The following is a 23,889-nucleotide window of genomic DNA, read 5'->3' on the forward strand; positions in this document are numbered from 1 at the left end:
AGGACTTTGGGGAGCATCTCACTCTATGGCACCTTGCTTTTTGTGATTAGCTTTTCTGCAGACTGATGCTCAAATGAGCTTGTATACCCATAACCTACATCTCCCAAAATGCAAGGGCAGAGAGCCAGATGTGTGGTTGGAGAGCAGAGAGCCACACCTTGGCTGAAAAGGTAGCCCCACCCAGGTGTCTTAAAATTCACTAAGGGTTTTAAGCCTCTAGGAATCATGTGAAAGACATGTGATGTGTTGTTAACCTCCCTGGAAAGAAAATGGACATCTCAAGATAGTTATGAAGGAGAAAGGCAGCATTTTCCCCATTTTTGTGGCTTTGAAATAAGGAGAAAAATTTCCCAACTCAGTCCTTGCTTCAATGTATGCCAGCAAAGATATATTTCCTATTCATGTGTTTTGACCAAACCTACAAAAAATGTTTTTTAAAGCCTGAGAATTTAATTTATGCCTTGAACCATCAAGTTCTTATGTGTAATAATATTCCACAATAAGGTTCATTTGGATATGAGGCAGTTGGTGACTGACTCCCATCTTCTGCCCAACCTGTTCCTAAACAGAATGGCTAAGCCGAAGCTCTTATTGGGGTACAGGAAGGACAGGGGTGAGGTAGAGCAGGACACTGTCTTGTAATCATTTGGAATGTCCCCAGTGTCATTGACAGTGTGAACATTATGATTTCACTATCTTGACATTTGTGCTTATTGTAACAGTGCACACCTGCTGATAAAGTTTTCCATAAACTTCGTAGTTAAAGGACCCTGTACGTTATGTATTTAATTGTTTTGGACATACATCATTGTGTGAGGGTTGCTTATATGGTATTTTCAAGTAGATAAGTCATTGGTAACAGGCATTGAAGGATCCGCCTTCCCTGTAGCCTCTCCAGTGTTCCCCAGTTTTCAGAGATAAAAACATGGGTCTGTATGAGAAGTGCCTCTCGCTAGAGTTCAGATGAGGGAAAGCGGTCACATGCCTCTTTTCTGAATGGCAGCACAAAATACTTCCGTAAATGCGGCGTCTGGGTGGCATGGTCAGTTAAGCGTCTGACTCTTGATTCTGGCTAAGGTCATGATTTCAGGATCGTGAGATCGAGCCCCATGCTGGGCATGCACTCAGTGCGGAGTGTGCTTCAGAATTTCTCTCCATCTGTCTTTCCCCTTTGTGTTCTCTCTCTCTCTCTCTCTCTAAAATAAACAAATATTTCTTTTTTTAAAAGTACATTTTTGAGTTCTGTACTAGGAATCCTGATAAGTGCGTTATTTCATATTTCCTTTAGGGAGCTAACATCTGGGTATCTCAGAAGGTTCCATAATGGCACATGGTGATCATCCAGCCTGTGTGTGAACCCCTGCATCTCTCGCCCCACAACACCCTCCTCGCAACTCCAGGGTATATGTATTTCCAGGTCCCCTTTAGGGTATACACTGGCTTAGCACATGGCCATGGTAACCACACTCCCCCGAATAGGGTTCTCTCTTGGTGTTTGGGGTCACTTCACCTGAGACTGTGAGAGCATGCCGCACACAGCCACATGGGTGCAAATATAATGCAAGGGCAGGGAATGCAAATGACAATAAGAGAGGAGACAGACAATTCTGGAAGGAGGCAGAAGTTTTCCCAACTGTGTTCATTTCCTAGAGATGCCATAACAAATGACCACACACTGGGTGGCTTGAAACAACAGAAATTTATTTTCTCACAGTTCAAGAAATCAGGATGTCTGAAATCAGGGCATCACCAGGTTTGGTTCCTTCTAGAGTCTATGAGGGAGAAGGCATCCCATACTTCTCTCAGCTTCTGGTGGTTGCCCCAGATTCTTGGTGTCCTTCCTTACAGATGCATCAGGCCAGGCTCTGCTTCCATCTTCTTTTTGTTCCTGTACCTTCTCCTTTTCTGTCTTATAAGGACCCTTCCATTGGGTTGAAGGCCTACCCTAATCCAATATGGTCTCATCCTGAACCCTACCTTAATTACATCTGCAAAGACCCTTATTCCAAATAGTCATATACTGATATTCCAAGTGGACATGAACTTAAGTCCAATGCTACTCAGCTACTTTAGCAATTGAAAGCAGGTTAGGCTCAAATCAGAGGAAGAAATTGCCAACTGCTCCTGGAAGAATGTCATCTAACCTTGGGCATGTTGTGCATTAAAAGGGCTCTGTGGCGTAGGTGGTCACTCAAGCAAAATGGGCCAGCTTCCCTCAAGCACATCACTGAGTCAGAACCAAGGGTCAGGCAGAATCAACACGTGTCCTCTCATTGAAACTGTGGCAGACTTCTCCGGAGAAAAGTCTAACATGCCCAGCAGGGATAGGCTGCACCGACAAGGCAGCACACATGGCCAGCTCTTTCCCCTGCTCTCCTGACACGTTGCACGCCACCGCTAAACCCACCACTGGAACCCTTAAGGCATTCTGATACTGGGTGATGCAGTGTCAGAGCCTCAAGGAACTGGATTTTAGTAACACGCTCTGCACTCACTCCACTGACCCCCTGTGTGGCCTCAGGTAAGATACTTACCTTCTCTGAGCCTGTTTTGGCTTCTAAAACCAGGCATAATATTACCAGTAACGTGTAGAGTGCGTCTAAACAAGAGCACTAATACCGACGGAGGCTTCCTTTCAACGCCGGGCATGACTTTCAACGAGTGGTTGCTGTGATTTTCATTATTGTGAGGCAGCAGCTCTGGCTCTCCCTCTTCCTAAGCTTGAGGGTAAGAAAGCCCAAAGGACCACGAAGCAGAGATGTGAAGACCCACGTACAGCTCTTCCCGTCCCCACTCCTTCCACTCTTGGCACACGGGAGACTCGGCAACCACACAGTAAAGATCTTGACTAGGTGATGCCCCAGCTGCCGTCCAAATATAAACACCGCTTCAGTGAATGGACTTCCGCGAGCCCCTCAGGATTGCGAACCCAACCGAGACAAAGTCTCTTCCTTTTCATGACTTAGCAAAGGAACACTGGGCTGAGCAAAGACAACAGAAAGCAGCGTAGTGCTTTAGTGTAGCTCAACATTTAAAGAGGCTTAAATAGTATTTGGAAGCTACATAACACATCTCTCATGAGTGTGTTTTTATCACTTGATTTACTTATTACCAGGGTAATATATATTCATCGTAGATATTTTTAGAAAATACAGCCAAGCAAAAAGAATAAAATCATTGTAAATCCCAGATAGATATATAGATTTTTTAAAAGTAATAAATTGTGACATTTCTCAGTCCTTGGCCTTCAACGTCATTTTAACGGCTTCCTAGGATTCCATTATATAAATATATTAATATTTATTTAACCCATCCCCCATTCCAGAAATTTACACATCTCTTGACTTCCAAGCTTAGCCTCTGAGATCCCCTCTGTTCCTGTTCAGCAAACATGTTTGCAGTTGCTGTAGCAGTGTCTTTAACTGACAATTTTCTCTTGCAGCCGACACGGCACTTGGCACTGACGATGTGTACGATGAGAAGGGATGCCAGTGTGACGTATCCGTCGAGGACCTCACCCCACCGCTTAAAACTGTCATTCGAGCTATCAGGTTGGTGGAAAACCTTTGACAAAATGATCCAAAGATCATTTGAATTATTTGAATTAGTATATTGCTGAGTTATTTTTCCTGCACGTAAACCTCTTGACATAGTTTCTCTGTTCCTGTTCATTCACATGCCTATTAAATTCTGAAATACATTTTCTTTATACAAAACTCTACTGTGTTCGGCACAAAGTGTGTTATAAAAGGAAGCGAGATTCGGAATGCCAGGCCATGCCGGAGAGATTCCCTGAGAATTGACTTGTTGTGAGAATTTGTAGGCTTTCGGGGCATTTTGTATATAGACGTAATTGGATTTATAAAATTATTTTTATGACTTGATACTCTGATCCATGGTTCTGTATCTTACATCAAAGAAAAATCCCACTAGGTTATTTCAAAACGGGTTGAATTCTGAATAGGAGAAACCTGAAGTCCTCTGCAGTGACTTGCTCCTCTCTGGCTGAATGCTGATTTTTTGGCTTTTAAGATTTTATTTAAATTCCAGTTAGTTACAACGTATTAGTTTCAGGTGTGCAATGCAGTGATCCGACACTTCCATACAACAGTGCTCGTCACAAGTGCCTCCTTGACCCCCATCACCCACTTAACCCATCTTCCCCACCCACTTCACCTCTGGTAATCATCGCTTTGTTCTCTATAGTTAACAGTCTATTTCTTGGTTTGTCTCTCTCTCTCTTTCCCCTATGATCGTTTGTTTTGTTTCTTAAATTCTACATATGAATGAAATCATATGGCATTTGTCTTTCCCTGACTGGCATATTTTGCTTAGCATAATACTCTCTAGCTCCATGCACGTTGTTGCAAATAGCAAGATTTCATTCTTCTCATGGCTGAGTAATATTCCAGTGTGTATATATACCACATCTTGTGGTTTTTTTTTTTTCTCAGATTTTGGGTTAGGGTTATGATTAGGCTTAGGGTATGAACCTGACATCCTGCATTTCAGAGACCTCTCCTGAGGGTTTTTTAGAGTTAGAGATTAGGGGTTTGAGTTTAGGAGTAGGGTTAGAGTTAGGATTAGGATTAGGATTTGGGTTAAGGTTAGGGTTAGGTTATGTGCCGAGCATGCTGCAGTTCAGAGATCTCCCCAGAGAATAAAACCCCAGACTTCTGCTGGGATGAGAATACAATGGGCAGCCATCCACCGAGATGAGGCAAGGAGGGGACTTGGGGCTCTAAATACGCTTTAAATAGATACTGAATTTAAAAGCTGATCTTAAGGAGTGCCTGGGTGGCTCAGTCTTTAAGCGTCTGCCTTCAACTCAGGTCATGATCCCATGATCCTGGGATGGAGCCCCGCATTAGACTCCCTACTCAGCAGGAGGCCTGCTTCTCCCTCTCCCACTCCCCCTGCTGTGTTCCCTCTCTCGCTGTGTCTCTCTCTGTCAAATAAATAAAATATTTTTTTAAAAAGGGAGGGTGCACCTGGGTGGCTCAGCAGGTTAAGCCTCTGCCTTCAGTGTCAGGATTGAACCCTGCATCAGGCTCTCTGCTCAGTGGAAAACCTGCTTCTACCACCCCCCTCTCTGTGTCAAATAAATAAATAAAATCTTTTAAAGATAATAATAATAATAATAATTTAAAAATATAAAAAAATAAATTAAATTAAATTAAAAAGCTGATGTTTATATACTCCTCTTCCAATGACAGAATCTAATAGAGTACCCAAGGCAACTTACCTTTATATTTCCAGGATCCACTCACTCCAAAATTTAGGATCTGGACTAAAGAAAGTGCTGCAAACTCAGCCTGCCTAGTTTAATCCCTTTGGGAGAATTTTAATCTGTCCCTGAACCCTGAGTGACTTTGTTGCAAAGAAATACCTCTGATCTTTTTGGCTCTCTCTGCCTCTTACCAAAAAGCCAGAAGAAAACTTAAAATATCCAACCCAACTTAGCTATCCAGATACTTAGTCTAATTTCAGAGATCAGCATGACTGATTCTTTACTTCTATTTTTAGTTGGTCATTTTGTATCGTTAGAAATTGCTTTACTTGATGTTTGGGAATCACTGGGAAAGCAGAAAAGAGTTTAAAGATTTTGATAAATGTTTGTTAAGGCAAAGAAAATCACGGTTGATAAAAATGCGTACCCAAGAAGATACTTATACCTTGTCCGTTATAGCACCCTAAAAAGAAATAAAACCAAGTAACTTCTCAATGGAACCCTAGAGCAACAAACTATGGGTGGAGGACCGCACCTCCTCACCGGCCCTGGACCATCCTAGATGATGCCTCTTGTCTCATCATAATCGTTCATTGTTAATATTCCCTGTGTTTCTCAAAGTATCTCAAGTTATATGATCTCCCTACCCCTGGGGAACCTGGATGCCTTAGGTAATATTTCAGCCCAGAAAACCCGAGAATATGTAGCAAAATGATGGTTGAAGCCTTCAGTTAAAAGGGACAGAAAGGATCTAGAACTGCATTGTCTGATACGGTGACCTATGGCCACATGAGGCTAGTAAAATTTGAATTAATTTAAATCAGACTTAAAATTCAGTTCATCAGGGCGCTTGGGTGGCTCAATCAGTTAAGCAGCTGCCTTCAGCTCAGGTGGTGATCCCGGACTTCTGGGATCTAGTCCCGCATCAGGCACCCAGCTCCACAGGGAGTCGGCTTCCCCCTCTGACTTTCTACCCTCTCATGCTCTCTTTCACTCACTTTCTCTATGAAATAAATAAATAAAATCTTTTTTAAAAATTCAGTTCATCGGTGGCACTACTCACACTTCAAGTTCTCAAGAGCCACAAGTGGCTGCTATACTGGGCTCAGAAGACACTGTGTATTTGCATCACTGCAGAAAGTTCTCTTGGGCATTGCTGGTCAAGAAGTCACCTTGAAATTCTTCACATTCATTCATTCCATCCCTCAAAGACCCTATAGTGAAGATGGGGCAGTTCATCCACAGATTAGTCTGACTTGCAACAGTACAGTAAAATCTTATCTAATGGGAACAGATTAGGTTTCCTAAAAGTCATACTTAACCCAATTTGTTCATTTCCCAAGACCTTCTGAAGCTTTCTGCTTTTGCCTCACAACCTATAAAAAGAATTGTGAGCCGCAAGAAAGAAAACGAAATAGGTTTATTCTGCTGGCTAAGCACTTCAGCGGCTGCTTGAGATTTACTTTCCTGCCATCCTCTTGAAACTTGCTTGATTTTTGTAAAGTCCTTTGCAGAATTCCCTTGCTTTTCAGAATTCTTTCTTGGTTCTTACTTTTAACGGGACTTTATTATTTACGTGTATCTCCTTTTTGTGAACTGGAGCTTTCTGCTTGGCCCTGTGTGACGCTCAAGGGGGATGTTTTTCTCCCCCGTATCTTGATTCTGAGTTCCCCTTAAAATTCGTGGATTCTCTAAAAACGCAATAGCTACGCTCAGTAGTTAATAACTTCATTGGAAATCTTCAACTCGTGATACTACTTAATTTCTAAAAATACATGATTAAAAGACCCACCAGTACAATTGGCAGTTCTGAAAAGGAGTTTGCTGTTGTAAATCCCTAAATCTTATGCAGAAGTGTCCTTTTCTTCAGCCCAATTAAATGAAAAAAGCTGCATAGCCGTTGACAGGAATGTCTTTGGCCAGAACGCACCCATTTCTCGCAGCTCATCTAAAATGCTATTGTGTTTGTCTGTGTTATTGCTTGCAAGCATGAACCATCCATTATTCACCTCTAAAAGAGCAATTTTGTTTTGGCATTTTTCTTGTTATTTTTTGGTGGTTTGATTATTTAAGATGAATAGTTGAATATGCCTTTTGTCCTCCAGTAGCTCTTATAATAATAATGGTTTTTCCTAAGAGCCAAATTAACATGAAGATGTATAACAGAAAATATGTATTGCACTGCAAGGATGACAACACGGAAAACAAAACCACTACATCCCCCAGGAGCAAAACAGGAGCTCTTGCTTTGGTTATTAATATTTACTAAGCATCTGCCATTTTCTAATTTCTAGTTATTTGGGGCAGTAAAGATTTTTTGAGACGACTAAGGCCACTGTCTGAACTTGTCTGGATTATGTTATCCAAATGCACTTGGAGACTTTTTTTTTCAGTGACTGACATCAGTTTTTATAGTAACGAACAATGGCTATTCTTAGACATTTCCAAAATATGTCTTAAAAATCAGAAGAATACTCAGTTTTGTATAATTCCTCCAAGATTATCACAGATTATTCTCAAAATATTATTTAGTGGGAGGGCACTGAGTTGCTGGAAATGTGTTTTAAACTCATTAATGGGAGTGACGATTGTACTTATTTTTCACAAATGTTCTATATTTTGTTAATAATTTAATACCAACAATGTTAATTTTCATTTCCTTCACTCATAGAAATCAGTCTCTACATATGAGGGGAGCTTGGGTGGCTCCGTGAGTTTAAGTGTCTGCTTTCTGCTCAGGGCATGGTCTCAGGGTCCTGGGATGGAGCCCAGAGTCGGCTTCTCCCTCTGCGCCTCCTCTCCCCCTCTTGCTGGAATGCTTTCTCAAATACATAAATAAAATCTTTTATAAATAACAAAGAGAGGGGCACCTGGGTGGCTCAGTGGGTTAAGCCGCTGCCTTCAGCTCAGGTCATGATCTCAGGGTCCTGGGATCGAGTCCCGCATCGGGCTCTCTGCTCGTCGGGGGTCCTGCTTCCCTTCCTCTCTCTCTGCCTGCCTCTCTGCCTACTTGTGACCTCTCTCTGTCAAATAATTAATAAATAATCTTTAGATTCAAAAATAAATAAATAAATAAATAAATAAATAACAAAGAGAAAGATGACATTAGCAGGGAAGTAAACAGATTGACAAGCAAATTGATAAACTCTTGAAAACAGATTGACAAGAAAATTGATAAACTCTTGAACATTCTACACACTCACTTTTCATTATATCATGGTGTATTCATTTGCTAGGGCCGCCACAACAAAATACCACAGTTTGGGTGGTTTCAACGACAGAAATTTCCTTTCTCACAGTTCGGGAGGCTGGAAGCCCAAGATCAAGGTGTCAGCAGGGTTGTTTCTTCTGAGGCCTCTCTCTTTGGCTTGCAGATAGCCACTTTCTCTCTGCGTCCTCACATCATCTTTCGTCTGTGAGCCCACGGATCTGCGTCCACATCTCCTCTTCTTATAATGACGCCACTCAGGTTGGAGCAGGCCCTTCCCTAAGGGTCTTATTTCAACTTAATCACTTCTTTTAAAGCCCTGCCTCAAACTGCAGTCACATTTTGAGGTACTGGGAGCTAGGGCTTTAACATATGAAATAACAATTCAGATAACACGCGGCAAGATACAGTTTTCCTATCAATGTTCAACAAATACTTTCTAGGGGCACCTGGGTGGCTCCGTTGATTAAGTATCTGCCTCTGGCCCGGGTCATGATCCCAGGGTCCTGGGATGGAGCCCCACATCAGGTTCGCTGCTCAGCGGAAAGCCTGCTTCTCCCTCTGCCCTTACACACCTCTAGTGCTCTCTCTCACTCTCTCTCAAATTAGTAAAATCTTAAAAAAAAAAAATACTTTCTCAGACACAATATCAAAATTTTCAGATTAAAAATAAACCCATCAGGGGCGCCTGGGTGGCTCAGTGGGTTAAGCCACTGACTTCGGCTCAGGTCATGATCTCAGGGTCCTGGGATCGAGTCCCACATCCAGCTCTCTGCTCAGCAGGGGGCCTGCTTCCCTTCCTCTCTCTCTGCCTACCTCTCTGCCTACTTGTGATCTCTCTCTGTCAAATAAATAAATAAAATCTTTAAAATAAAATAAACCCATCAATTACCTTATATATGTTCCCTCACAATATAAAACATCTGAATATCTGGGAATATCTAAAGAGGTTGACCGTTACCTTTCAAGGTTTTATTTAGCATTGTATAAACACTACATAAGTCAGAATCTTGCATAATCTTTCCCACAAAAATTAATATAAGCTCATTAATTCAAAATAATTAATATAAATAAATAATACAAAATAAATAATAATAATTGCTTAAAGTTATATCCAATAACTTTATATTTGTAAAAAAGTAAAAAAAAAAACTCTATATTTGTAAAAAAGTTTCAGAGTACTAATTTTCATAATATTTTTATTTGAGTATAGTTGACACACAATGCTACACTATTTTTAGGTGTACAGTAGAGTGATTCAACTTCTCTGTAGATTATGCTAGGTCCACCCCAACAGTAGCTGCCGTCTGTCACCATACAATGCTATTACATCTCGTTGACTATACTCCCCATGCTGTGCATTTTATTCCTGAGACTTATTCATTCCATAACCGGAAGCCTGTACTTCCCATTCCCTCTTCACTCTTTCAGCCCAGCATCCCACTCCACTGCCCTCTGGCAGCCATCAGTGTGTGCTCGGTATTTATAGATCTGATTCTGCTTTCTGTTTGTTTGCTTGTTTATTCATTTGTTTTGTTTTTTAGACTCCACATATGAGTGAAATCATCTGGTGTTTTCCTTTCTCAGTCTGACTTATTTCACTTAACACTATACCCTCTAGATTCATTAATATGGTCACAAATAGAAAGATAGCATCCTTTTATGGCTGCATAGTATTCTATTTTATATATATATACCATCTCTTCTTTATCCATTTGTCTACGATGGACACGCAGGTTGCTTCCATATTTTGGCTGTTGTAAGTAGTGCTGCAATAAGCATAGGGGTGCATGTACCTCTTCAATTAGTGTTTTGTTTTCTTTGGGTAAATACCCGGTAAAATTACTGGATCATATAGTATTTCTATTTTTAATTTCTTGAGAAACATCCATACTGTCTTTCACAGTGACTGCACCAATTCACCTTCTCACCAACAGTGCACGAGAATTCCTTTTTGTCCACATCTTCACCAACGCTTGTTCTTTCTTATTGTTATTTTAACTCTCAGAATAATAATTTTTAAAAAATAAAAAGAAATGTTTGTATTTGTTTTCCTGTACTGAACTGGCTAGATAAATTCTGAGATAGGCATACCAAGGCTTCAACGAAGTGTTATGTGAAGGATTTATTACGTAGTTGCAGAATGAGCTCTGGCCACTAAAATGATGCAAAGCTAACCTGCCTCTTCCTTGCATTTTTAACAGAATTACTAACGAGATCCTCAACAGCTGTTCTCTTATCAGCTTGTTTTATGCAACTATTTCTGTCAATTGTCAAGAAATGAATCAGAACAGGGGCACCTGGGTGGCTCAGTCGGTTAAGCATCTGCCTTCAGCTCAGGTCATGATGTCAGGGTCCTGGCATCGAGCCCCGCATTGGACTCCCTGCTCAGTGGAGATCCTGCTTCTCCCTCTCTGTCTGCCTGCTGCTCTGCCTACTTGTGTTCACTTGCTCTCTCTCTGTCAAATAAATAAATATTTAAATCTTTAAGAAAAAAAAAAAAAGAATAAAAGAAGGAAAGAAAGAAAGAAATCAGAACACCATATAGCCTATTCTTGTAAAGATAACCAAAACAGCCCAATGGAGATTACTCATTATTCTGAACAGAAATGACCGAGAAGTTGATTGCATCATGTTCTTAACTTCTCTTAATATACCAAAGCAGTAATCACCATGCCTGCTGAGTTTCACTTGTACACAACATTTTATTTCCCAGGCCAAACCAGCCTTCTAGAAAATCAAAGGAATAAATAAAGAATTCTTAAGTTGAAGCTGCAGCCGACTTTCCCCTGGTATCATGAGCATATTCTACCCCCAGCCCCCACCCTCCTGAGAGTTGCTCTGAGGAGTGATCCAAGAAATGATAGCCTCTGTGCAACCTTGAGCAACCCATGTCACCTCTCAGTGCCCCATTTCCTTATTGGTGAAGTGAGGAGGGTAATAGGATTGACCTTGTACGGCTGAGGGGGGGTTGATTGAATTAACATTTGCAGAGCACTTTGAACAGTGCTGGGCACAGGGTAAGCACTACGTAAGCTGGCTATTATAACCTTCACATTTCTGGGCTCCATATTGCCTTCCCAGTGTACTGCCTACTCTGCCCTTCCCCTGCTCAGGCCAGACCCTCTCCTTTCTGAACTCCACCGATATGTCACAGGAGAGGAGCGCTTCTTTCTCTCTTCTCAGGGGTACTCCCAACTTCCAAAGGTGTGTGGCCTTCCCTGCCTGCACCCTCTTCCCCAGAAAGCACTTGCTGTCGCCTCTTGAAATTATATCCTCACCACCTGTGCTGAGGAATCACTCAGAGCAGCATCACTCAGGGCGGGAAAAGCAATCTTTCCACCCAACCACAAGGCAATGTTCCAGGTAGCTTGCTGCCTTCCCAGGAACCCTCCCAAGAAAAGGACTGTGAAAGGGAGAAGCTACCTCTCCTCTCCCCTCCCAACCCCACCCACACAGAGGCCTGGCTATAAACTCCCCCAAAGAATCCGTACATGGACTCTAAAACATATATATATACGTTTTACATATATATATATATATATATATATATATGCACACACATATATATATGTGTATATATATATAGAGAGAGAGAGAGAGGGAGGGAGGGAGCGCTTCTACTCTGCACCAGACACCAGAATATACATTAACAAGAAAGATGGATCCCTGCTTAGAACCTTGAAGGGCTGCCAGAAGAAAAGTCAATTATGATGCCAAGCAACAGATCACTGTAATAATAGAAGTCTGGGCTATTTGGACAGATAGAAAGTCAGCACTTACGTGGGAGATGGCATATAGGAAGACTTTCTAGAAGAGGGGACATCCTAGAAGAGATCTGGTGGCTTTGTAGGTACCAGCCAGATTACTAAAAGGGGTGTGAGTTCAGGCAGAGGGAGCCGCAGTTGCTGAGAACCAGATCTGAAGACGGTATCAGTGCTGGTTGGGTAGAGAACATGGGGAGGAGAAGTTAGACTCAAGGGAGGAACAGGTGCCATTAGAGCAAGCCGGAGGGCGTGGAGATTAAGTATGGAAATAAGTTTGTCAGCCTGGTGATTTATTCTGATACTTAGGACTATGACTCACTACAAGGAATGGATTGGAAAGAGGGGACCATTGTTGTTACGTACCTGGCTCTGCACTGGGGCCCAGCCCATGGCGATGAAGAGTCCTGAAGGACAGAGTTCAGAGCCCTTCAGACATGAGAAAATGACAGGATTTGGGTATTTGCAGGTTAGAAAAGACAGAGTGAAAGAGCAGGAGGAATCAGGAGGGGACATCTGGAGGGAGCGGGTCAGGCAGAGGCTGGCTCGTGGGAAGAGGGTGCGTTGTTGCGACTGGTAAGCTTGCAGGGTCACCGTGGGACCCAGCACACAGGTGAGGCCGGGCTTCAGAAGCCCAGGAGAAAAATCTGGAATGGGGACTAACTTGGTAGCCATGGGCACAGACATAAATGCTTTGCAGAAGTGTCACCTCAAGGGGGGTGTGGGAGTGAAGACAGAAGGTCACCACAGGATTTAAGGTTCACAAACCTGGAGGGAGCTGCCAAAGGAAGAAGGCTTTGGTGGAGACTAACACAGCAGCCAGACTGTTGGGGAAAACAGGAGGGGCGCGCAGAGAAGGGGCCAGCGGACAGCCCGCTGAGCCGGGGGCGGGCTCCACTGTGTTCAGTTCGGCTAAGAGGTCAAGAAGAGAAAGTGTGAGAAGGTCCGTCAGCGTTGACAACCAGAGGTCGTCAGTGACTCTGGAGAAGAATTCAGTAGAGGCAAAAGGGTTTCAAGCCAGATGGTAAACAGAACATTTTTCTAAATTATCTATCAGAATCTTTCACTCTAATAAGAACATAGATAAAACGTCAAGCATTTCTTTGCAACTAGCAAAGGCTCATCAACTCTGCTGAAATGGCTCAGATTTGATCAGCAAAGAGAAGAACCATGATGGCTTGTCAGAGTTGCTCAGGCGGGTATGCAAATCAGGCCTTGCTGTAACCCTGGGTTGGGCAACAAGGTTTTCCAGTTTCCTCGCCCTTGTGTTCTTCCTATTCTGAAGGGCACGTGCAGGACCATTGCCTGGACTGTCCCCTAAAATGCATTCTCATCTCTGAATCCTTCTCAAATCTCACTCCATACTTCAGACAAGAATACTCCACAAATAGAGAAGCAGAGGCACATGTTTGCCGTTGTGGGTTTTTGTTAAACCTACAAGCTGTTTAATCATCACCCGTTCTTAATTTTGCTGATAGCGTCTCTGCTATTTTAGCAGAGGTGATGAGTCTTTGTTTGCAAGTCACTGTTAAGACATTCTTGACAGCCAAGTCTATGGCATGTTTCAGTAAGGGACGCTGCTACAAGAACATTTTATGGATCATTTAACACATATTTTTAAAATCAGCTAATATAGTCCATGGAATATTCTTTTTTGCTTGTTTCTGTTTTGGAGATAATTGCTCGTGGCCACATTTTGCTCGGAGGCTGCATTAACCTAATGTTTTCTTGGAAGACATACTTACTCTGCAGCATCTAATTTCTAACCTTTTATTTGGTTATAATTTAAACTGAAACTCCTATTCATTGTTATGACTAAAAATATTCAAGAGCAATCAATGGGTATGGACACTTTATTTATTTACTTATTCATACTTTAAAATGTATGCAGAATTTTATACTCCTAGGGAAACAAAATTCCCAAATTTAGTTACTGGATCAATGCTCACAAAATCCTAAGAGGGGAGTTAACTGTTTGTAGACTTGCTTGAATCTGGAAGTTCTTGCTTGGGTTCTACTATTCTTATCCCCCTTTAAAAAAAAAAAAAAAAAAAAAGATATAGGAGAGCCTACCAAATCCTGAATATAAAACTCAATAATAACAAGTATTAGAAGAACGATATCCATGTGCCAGCAGTTGCGGCCAGAGAATAGGTCCTGTTCCCTAAGTCAGCCAGGTGGGAACTTATACAATAAGGCATCTAAAGGACTGCGTACGAGGGGTGCTAATTTACACATCCCCAGCAAGGATTGGAAGCCGGAAAATGAGATTGGTCAGTGCATCCAGGAGCTCCTCTGTCTTCTTAGTCACTGGCTAGTAGTCCAATGTTACATGAAAGAAAGATAAAGGAGTCTTGGAGATATAGTTCTATAACTAGCTTTGAAGGATTTTCAGAGTCCAAATATATATATACGCAAATCTGCATTACTGAGTCCTGTTTATGTGTTAACAGAGAAGTAACATTAACAAATCATCCAAACAAGTAACACGCATGCCTTTGATGGTGACCCCCAAATATCAAGTTCCACAGTCCTCATCGTCCGACAAGTTTGCTCAGTGATCAGCACCACCCATCCCCAGACCAATCTCTGAAAGGCAAAAGAAGGCTGCCTTGGGGAAGTTTTGGTGATCCAAGGGCCCTGGATCACTTCAAGAATGAGCCCTAGCACCCTTTTATCTGCTTTTAAGGCAGATAGATGCTGTGTTTTTTCTCTTTTTTTCTTTTTTTTAGAGAGAGAATGGGCAGGAGGGGCGGAGGGAGAGGAAGAGAGAGAATTTTTTTTTTAAGATTTTATTTACTTATTTGTCAGAGAAATAGAGAGCAGAAGCAGGCTTCCTGCTGAGCAAGGAGCCCGATTCGGGACTTGATCCCAGGACCCTGGGATCATGACCTGAGCGGAAGGCAGCCACTGAACGGACTGAGCCCGCCAGGTGTCCCAGATGCTGTGTTTCTTGCAGTCAGAAGTCAGCGGGTAGGATTATCCATCCTGGGAAGGAGGGGTTATGGAAAGCATGTCAGTAGAGTAGAACAACCCAACTGATGAGCATAAGGTAAGAAGAGGGGTCAGAGGGAGAAATACGCATCCACACCAATAACAGGGTGTGGGAAGGTAAGGGACCATTTCTGCAGCCTGAACAAATCTGGTCATATAATTCCCAGACGTGAGGGCGCAGAGCGTTAAGGACTGTCCTGTCCAGATATTGTCCCTGTCACTTACACCAGTCTGGGTTAAACACTTCTCTTCACCCCTCCCACTGGCCTGAGCTTCCCCCCCTTCCACTACACACCGTCTGCCCTCCCAGACAGGAAGGGCTCAAGCAACAGGGTTTATTTCTGCATGGCCGTATTCCTGACATCCGGCACAGAGCCTGGCATGGAGTAGGCACTCAAGAAATGTCTGCTAAGGTGAGCGAAAGAATCCAGGAGTGAATTCTTGAGTCCCACGCGTCAGACACGCCTGGGGCATCGCTTAGGGATGCGACCGCATGGAGCTCATCCAAGGAGCTCCTGGCTCGGGACAAATGAGGCTCTTGGATTCTGTAGGAGCTGCTGGCCCCAGGGACTGCTGCCTTCCACAAGGACTGGAGAGAGGAAGAATCTGGAGACAAATAATCCCTGGAGGCTCCTTCACCTCTGCCAGCCCCTTTTCAGCGGAGTCAGTGCCCCCCTCCCGCCCCCCGCCCCCCAGCGCCTCGCCCGGAGCCCAGCCCGACCGCACGGTAGGCGCTCCCACCTCCGTTTCGGAAACTCTTGACCTGGGCTACACCGTGGAATGACCCGAAGAGTTCTACAGAATCTCGGGGCCCACACCCCGGATCAGAGAAAACGGAGGGGGGACCGAGGCATCGGCATTATGCGCAGTGCCCGGGAGCCGCCGAGCTCGGGAAGCGCTGCGGTCCGTCTTCCAGCCCGTGAGGCTGCCTCTGCAGTTCACAGTCTGAGCCCTCGCCGCCCGGCCCGCGCTTTGGCTGCGGGCCGGGCTCGTCCATCTGTTCCGTGGCGGCCGCAGTCGCTGCCGCTCCTCTTCTGCTGGTTCCTATCTCTGCATATTCATAAGCAGTGTCGTTCCCCTGATTTAGTCGGCTGGAACAAGACTTCTGCAAGATTTTATAACTCATGGCAGCACAACAAATGCACCTACATTTCCTTATAAGTGCACATGTGTTTGTGTGTATATATAGATATATTCTACCCAGAGTTTAACTTCGCGGTAGTTATTTCTTCGTGCTCAGAAAAGTGTGTGAGCAGACTGCCTTCGGTTTCAGCCGGAGGGGGACGGTTGATCAGGTTTGTGACGAATCTTTTCCCCCCTCTAGTGGTACTGCGCCGCATGTCAGCTTCGGGAGAGGCCTTTCCTTCTCGCAGACCTAGCCAGCCTCCTGCTCCCCCACACTGCATCGGAAACAAGCTTTAGGAGTGTTTGCTCCCGCTGTACTAGTTCTGGGGGTGCAGTTGATGCTCATGAAAAAAAGACGCCACTGAGAGCAGAACTTACCCCCCAGCCTTCGTTTGGTCCTCCCAAAGACCCTCCAGCCACACCAGTAAGAACAGGCCATTTGCTTGGCAGCCTTATTGAGAACGTGTGTGCCAGACACCTGTGAGTGAGGAGAGCTTGTCTTATAGCAAAGTATCTTTTTCGTTCTTGTTATTTTGTGTTAAAATACATGATCTGGGCGCCTGGGTGACTCAGTGTCAGTTGAGCATCTGCCTTTCACTCAGGTCATGATCTCAGGGTCCTGGGATGGAGCTGGGCCTCGGAGCTCCCTGCCAAGGATGGAGTCTGCTTCCGCCTTTCCTCTGCCTCTCCCCCAACTCATGTTCATGCTCTTTCTCGAATAAATAAAGTCTTAAAAATATATATATAAGATCTTAATATTAAGGCAATAGTACAATATTGTGATAACGAGCTCAACACTAGAGCCAAACTGGTTCAAATCCCAGTTGCACATCTACTAACTATGCAACCACAGGCGAGGTATTTAACCTCTCTATGCCTCAGTTTCCTTACCTACAACATGAAGATGACAGTACTACCCCTCTCATAGGGTGATACTATAAAGTACTACTTGGCCTTATCATTTTAATTGTTGAATGTTTCTTTTTTTGTTAAGTCTTTTTAAAATATATTTATTTATTTTAGAAAAAGAGTGGGGGAGGGGCGGAAGGAGAGGAAGAGAATTTCAAGCAGACTCCCTGCTGAGCGCAGAACCCATGACATGGGACTTGATCTCAGGACCCTGAGATTATGACCTGAACCAAAACCAAAGAGTTGAGTGCTTAACCAACGGAGCCATTCTGTTGGCTCATTCTAGGTGTCCTAATTGTTAAATGTTTCTTAAAGGTCTGAATTTTACTCTAGAATGACTTGCTTAAACACTTCTTGCTACCAGGCAAGATATAGATCATATTAAACATATTTATAAATATGAAGAAGGCCACCAAAGTCTTCTGTTTCTTTTCCCCAAGCCAGCTCATGAGCTTTTGTTTATTCCTGGCCTGAAGGCATTTCCTCATCACTCTTACCTAGACAGTGGAACAGCAAACTATAACCAAAATCCAACCCAATGCTTGTTTTTGTAAATAAAGTTTTATTAGAACACATCTATACTTGCTCATTTATGTATTGTCTGTGGTTGCTCTCATGCCACAATGCAAAGTTGAATGGTTTCAACAGAAACCAGACAACCCAGGGCACCTGGGTGGCTCAGTGGATTAAAGCTTCTGCCTTCAGCTCGGGTCATGGTCTCAAGGTCCTGGGATCGGGCCCCACATTGGGCTCTCTGCTCAGCTGGGAGCCTGCTTCCACCACCCCGCCCCCGCCTGCCTCTCTGCCTACTTGTGATCTCTCTGTGTCAAAATAAATAAATAAACTTAAAAAAGAAAGAAAGAAAGAAAGAAACTAAACAACCCATAAAGCAAAAAATATTTACTATCTGGCCCTTTACAGAAAAAACTTTCTGCCCCTTGTCTGTACTTCGAATAGCTCTGGATTTATGATCCCTGAAATATGCCTGAAGAACTCCAACCTATTTTAAGGTACTCTTTTAATAAGACCTTGACAAGCATCTGCTTTGCCACAAAACAATATAAACAACTTTGAACAACTGGAGAGTGACTAATCCCCATTCAATTCTCCAGCAAGTGCTTACGGACCCTCTAATACTTGTCCGAGATTATGCTTAGTGCTAGGGTGAAAACCATAGCCCTAAATCAGTGAGTGAGGTACAATGCCTCAGATTTACCTCCATGGCCGTGCACTTAAGGGCACAAAGCAAGACCATCTACCCCTGTGAAGGTGAAGGAAAGATGTTCGGGCTGAATACAGAACCGTTAGCATTTCAGGTAGAGTGCAAAGACAGAATCCTAAGAAATTAACACTTTGGTGACCAAAAAAAATCCAGGAGGTCTGGAATGCAGGCTGCATGCAGAGGAATGAATAGAGATGAGCCTCCAGAGAGAGAAGGTGGGGGGTCCCCATCCATTACCCTCTTCCCTTGGGTTGCGCACCCATTCTCCTTCATAGTGCTGCTAGACAAACCTCTCGTGTTTGTTAAACCCTGCACCAAGTGTTGGCTTATTGAGGGGAAAGCACATAGGCCTGCATTCAAGGACCTCATACAGTCTGGTAAAGGAGGTGGGTAGATAAGCAAATAATTACAGGGTGATGTGCTAAGTACTAAAATAGAGGTTGATATGCAAGTGACTAACTACTTTGGAAGAATCACAGAAATTTCCATAAAAGAAGTGACTTTAGAGCTGAGTCTTAAAGATATCATAGGGTTTCGGGAAGAGGAAAGAGCGTGTGCAAATAATTGAAGCCTATGATTTATTGAATGGTGTTTTGTGGACCTGCAAATATTTTTGTTACTGTTGCTGGAACCTCAAGTTCCAAACACAGAGCAGGGGGGAGAGGTGAGAGAGGTAGAGGGCGGCCAGTCTGTAAACAGCCTTACACGATAGGCTAAGGAATTTGATGTTTACTTGAGAGGCTGTGGAGAACCAATGAAGGATCTTAGGAAGGGAGACAATGTGGTCTCACTTTGAAAGATTTTTTCTTTCTAAGGCTATATAGTATTGCAAATAGAAAGAAGGGAACAGCTTTGAGAGCTATTAGTACATGGTTGGTCTGTCCTTGGCAAAGGCAAAGTCACGTTATCCTCCTTTATATAAATTACTGGTTTCCAAAAGACTTTTGTTATTAAACATTCCCTCCACATTCATAAAACATGTTGTCCAACTTAGAATTTTCATATCTCACCTCAGGCCTCTTCAGCGTTTTCATTTTCAACCTACAACAAAGACAGTTAAGAAAATCTGTTTGTTGTCCATTGGCACCTGGCTGGCTCAGTCAGTGGAGCCTGCGACTCTTGATCTTGGGCCTATGGGTGCAAACCCCCATGCTGAGTGTAGCGAGTGCTCAAAAAAACTAAAATGAAATAAAATAATTTTTTTTAAAGAAAATATATTTGTTGTCCATCTTAGAAAACTTAATCCCTAACAGGTAAAATGGTTTGTTTACACTCGGTCATGTCCTGATAAATGCTAAGCAACCAGCAGTTCTAGATGGGAAACTGATGGTCTTCTGTGGTGTTTGGGTATGCCCACGTGATGACAGCTGAGTCAATATTAGAGTTCTTAATAGGCTTACCATAGATTCCTACACATCGTATCACTCCTTGGAGGTACTGCTTTCCCTCTGGTGCTTTCCTTATAGACTTTCCTACTTTCAGTAAGGAATTAAAAATTGGATTAATAGGGGCACCTGGGTGGCTCAATCTATTAATCATCTGCCTTCAGCTCCGGTCATAATCCCAGGGTCCTGGGATGGAACTCCGCCTCAGGCTCCCTCTGAGGGAAGCCTGCTTCTCCTTCTCCCACTCTCACTGTTTGTGTTCCCTCTCTTGCTGTCTCTCTTTCTGTGTCAAATACATAAATAAAATATTTTTTTAAAGAAATAAATTAAAAAAAACAAAAATTGGATTAATAATACCATTTCAGTTATTTGAAAAAGAGGAGTATATGCAGGATTGGACTGGAGCCAGCTTGTACTCTAGGGAGCTGAATGTTACATTTTTGGGAATTTTGCTGCTTGTTAAATACAGCCATTATTAAACTTTAAATTGTATAAACTCACAATTAAATAAGTTATATTCAAAACAAAGGCAATACACATTCAACACTCATTTTACTACATATTACTCTCTGTATTCTTGAGTTATATACATCTATTGTATCTGTATGGCATAAATACTATGTAATGATATAATATTGCACATCTCTTCCCAGCTTCTTGTTCAGTGATGTCACATTGATAGCTTGAAATATGAAGTGTGGTAGGAGTATTTGTACCATGGAAATTGGCAAGCAATACAAATCAAAATTATAAATATTGATCAAATTTATTTAAAAATGGATTTTCCTTTAATTTAGCTAGTTCATAAATGGTAAATTATGCAAATAAAATGAAATTATCGTGGTCTGCTTAAAATATGACCGAGTATGGGCCAGAGTGTAATTCTGTCTACTGAATGCCTTCAGATTGTTCTTTTGTTAAAGTATTTGTGAAAGGAAAAGAGAAAAACATGCAACTCTTGAGACAAATTACCATAGAGCAGTCACACAACTCCCTACAAGAAACAGGGGCAGGGCCCCCTGCAGACAAAACAGATCATTCACTTTGGAGGTGTGTGGGCCCCCCACTGGGCAGCCACACCACAGACCACTAATGCCTAAGCTTCAGCCTATAGGAGTACACCAACTTATGCCAAAGCTCGTCCCTCTGCATGTAGGCTGTCGTTTACCATAGCCCGGGAAAAAAAAAATTGCCAAGATCCCAGCCAATCTTTTCAGCATCTGAAGAATTAATGCCACAGGAAAGCAGGAGGTGATGTGAGAGTGAGAACCAAACGTATCTGGGTGAGATTCTGGCTTTGCCTCGTACTGGTTGCTAGTGAGGGGGCAAGTCACATAGGTTCTCTGAATCTCAGTTTCCCCAAATATGAAAGGGAAATAAGACTGTCTTAAGGGCTGTTGAATATAAGACACCTATACTTCACCTAATGGGCACCTAGGCAGCTCAGTGGGTTAAGTGTCTGCCTTTGGCTAGGGTCATGGTCCCAGAGTCCTGGTATCTGGCAGCACTGGGCTCCGTGCTCATGGGGCGCCTGCTTCTCCCTCTGCCCCTCCCCCTACTCATGTTGTCTCTCTTGCTCACTCTCTCTAATAAGTAGATAAAATCTTTAAAAAAAAAAAAGTACTTACACAACAAGTGGTAATCTTATTGAAAACACAAACAACAACAATTAAAAACCACCTAAGGGATGTATAAAGATGATTTTTTTTTCCTCCCCCTCCACCCCCCCACCCACCCAGACAACATTAGCTGCTCTGAAGATAAGTAAAGAGGGTCTGGGCTGTTAGATTAGCCTTTCTTCTGATTTTATTCTTATTATTACCTAGATGAGCAGATCTTTTCTTTTTCTCTTTCCTTACTTCTCTTATTCAACAAATGTTCCTTTCCACAGTGCAGAGGGAACTGTGCTCACCTCTGAGTACACAGTGTTGAAGAATGGTGATCATAATACTCAGGGTAGAAGCAGCAGTAGTAATAAGAGCTAACATTTCTTACACACCTCCCCCCCACCCCCGCCTGTTGAATAAAAGAGGCCCAGTCCTGCTTTCATGTACCTGACAATTTAATGTGGGGAAACAGATAGTTAACAAATAATTACTCAGGGCCAGAAATTTCACAGGGTAGGTATTTCATTAGTTTTCACAAATTTTTTAATATAGGAGACTGAGCCCCAAACAAATTTGATAAAAAAAATTTGGAACTAAAGCTAAATACTAAGAGGTTAAAATAAAACAGAGCTCCTCTACTTTCCTCTGAATAATGCTTAAATGTTTCTGTAAACAAAAACAAACAATGAAAGAGACCAAAAAAGTTTATCCTGGACAAAGAAGAGATTGATGGGGAAAATATTGTGGAGAGAGAGTGTAAGAATGTTATGGATAAATGATTCCAAAATAATTAAGATACAATTAATTTGAAGCTAATAATATAATTACAAGATAGAGTTTGGGGCTTCTTAACCAATAAGACAAGTTGGGGTCCTTGCAATCAGCTATCAGTTAGGATACATAGTGAATATTTTCTGTTTAAATTTTACATTTAGACCTAATCTTCCCACTTTCCACCAACGTACACCAAATTGGGGTTTGCAGAGCCTAATTGACTGATTCCCAGTCTGGGATCCATGAGTGTGATAACAGGAGTCTATGAGCCATTTAAAAGTTGAAAAAACACTGGCAGGCTTAACATTTACCTGCACTAAGGCTGCATAGACTCATTAAAATGTTATGCTTCTTTGCTTTCTTCAGAAATAATACCAAGTTATTGCAGTAACTGTTTATCCTTGGCAACTTAGCTATTTATGGCATCATGGGATTTATTGATGAAATATTGTTTTAGGGGCACCTGGGTGGCTGTCATTAGGCATCTGACTTTGTCTGGGGTCGTGATCCCAGGTTCCTGGGATGGAGACCTGAGTCAGGCTCCCTCCTCAGTGGGAAGCCTGCTCTCCCTCTCCCTCTCCTACTCCCCCTGTTTGTGTTCCTGCTCTCGCTGTCTCTCTCTGTCAAATAAATAAATACAAATCATTTTTTTTTAATTTTTTAAAGAAATATTGTTTTAAAACATGAGGTCCAGGGCACCTGGGTGGCTCAGTGGGTTAAGCATCTGCCTTTGGCTTAGGTCATGATCTCAGGGTCCTAGAACAGAGCTCATGCTCAGCAAGGAGTCTGCTTCTCCCTCTGTTGGCCCCTCCCCCCTGCTTATTCTCCCCACCCCCCACTGCTTATTCTAACACTCACGTGTTCTCTCTCTCTCAAATAAAATCTTTTAAAAAAAGAAAAAAGCATGAGGTCTTTGTCGGGGAAGTATTGTAATAAAAGAGATCCCTGATTCTGAAACCTTAGATATCCAACTGTAGTGGATTAATGTGTTACATTCGAAACAAAAGGAACTTGGCTACCTAATTGAGCAGTATTCTGCAAAAGTAATTTATGAAACAGAATTTTCATAAATTTCTATATGAATGCATTTCTCTAGAAAGAATAAGTTTTGCAGACATATCTACATCTGAAATTGCATAGTTACATAAAAGACCATTTTAACAATTTTTATATTTCTTAAGGGACGCAGTCTAGGTGTTATTTCTTAAACTTCTGAGGGTCACATAGAGAAGGCAGAATTGCATTTTGACTTTGATTTTAACTCAGGGTTTCAGTGAACAGCAAAAACGTATAACACTTAGCATTAAGTCTCTTTTGTGTGTTTTTTGACTCTCAGTGTGTGCCTCCCGTGAGATATTCTTAAATTACCCACTATAATCTTAGGCTTTTATGTTGCATTTCTGAAGGAACCTAAAATAATGTGATGCTTGACTTTTTTTTCCCCCAGAGTTCGCATATTTACTAGCAAGCCATTTGGGTAACTTCTTTTAGCAGAGTTATGGAGATTAACATGGAACATGTTGCTTTTACAGGATTATGAAATTTCATGTTGCAAAACGGAAGTTTAAGGAAACATTACGCCCCTATGATGTAAAAGATGTCATTGAACAATATTCTGCTGGTCATCTAGACATGTTATGTAGAATTAAAAGTCTCCAAACACGGTAAGCA

At 42.4% G+C, this 23,889-nt stretch overlaps 1 protein-coding gene across 4 annotated transcripts in view; it reads left to right on the forward strand.

The window, feature by feature from the left end:
* KCNQ5 (potassium voltage-gated channel subfamily Q member 5) overlaps positions 1-23,889 on the forward strand; it is a 539,086-nt gene that overhangs the window by 507,572 nt on the left and 7,625 nt on the right. For all 4 annotated transcript variants that reach the window (XM_032340463.1, XM_032340464.1, XM_032340465.1 and 1 more), the window contains 2 exons: positions 3,443-3,551; positions 23,751-23,882. In XM_032340463.1, the coding sequence (XP_032196354.1) occupies positions 3,443-3,551; positions 23,751-23,882 (241 nt within the window). The remainder of the gene's footprint in view (positions 1-3,442; positions 3,552-23,750; positions 23,883-23,889) is intronic.

The sequence above is a fragment of the Mustela erminea genome, chromosome 4, assembly GCF_009829155.1.
Source record: "Mustela erminea isolate mMusErm1 chromosome 4, mMusErm1.Pri, whole genome shotgun sequence".
NCBI lineage: Eukaryota > Metazoa > Chordata > Mammalia > Carnivora > Mustelidae > Mustela > Mustela erminea.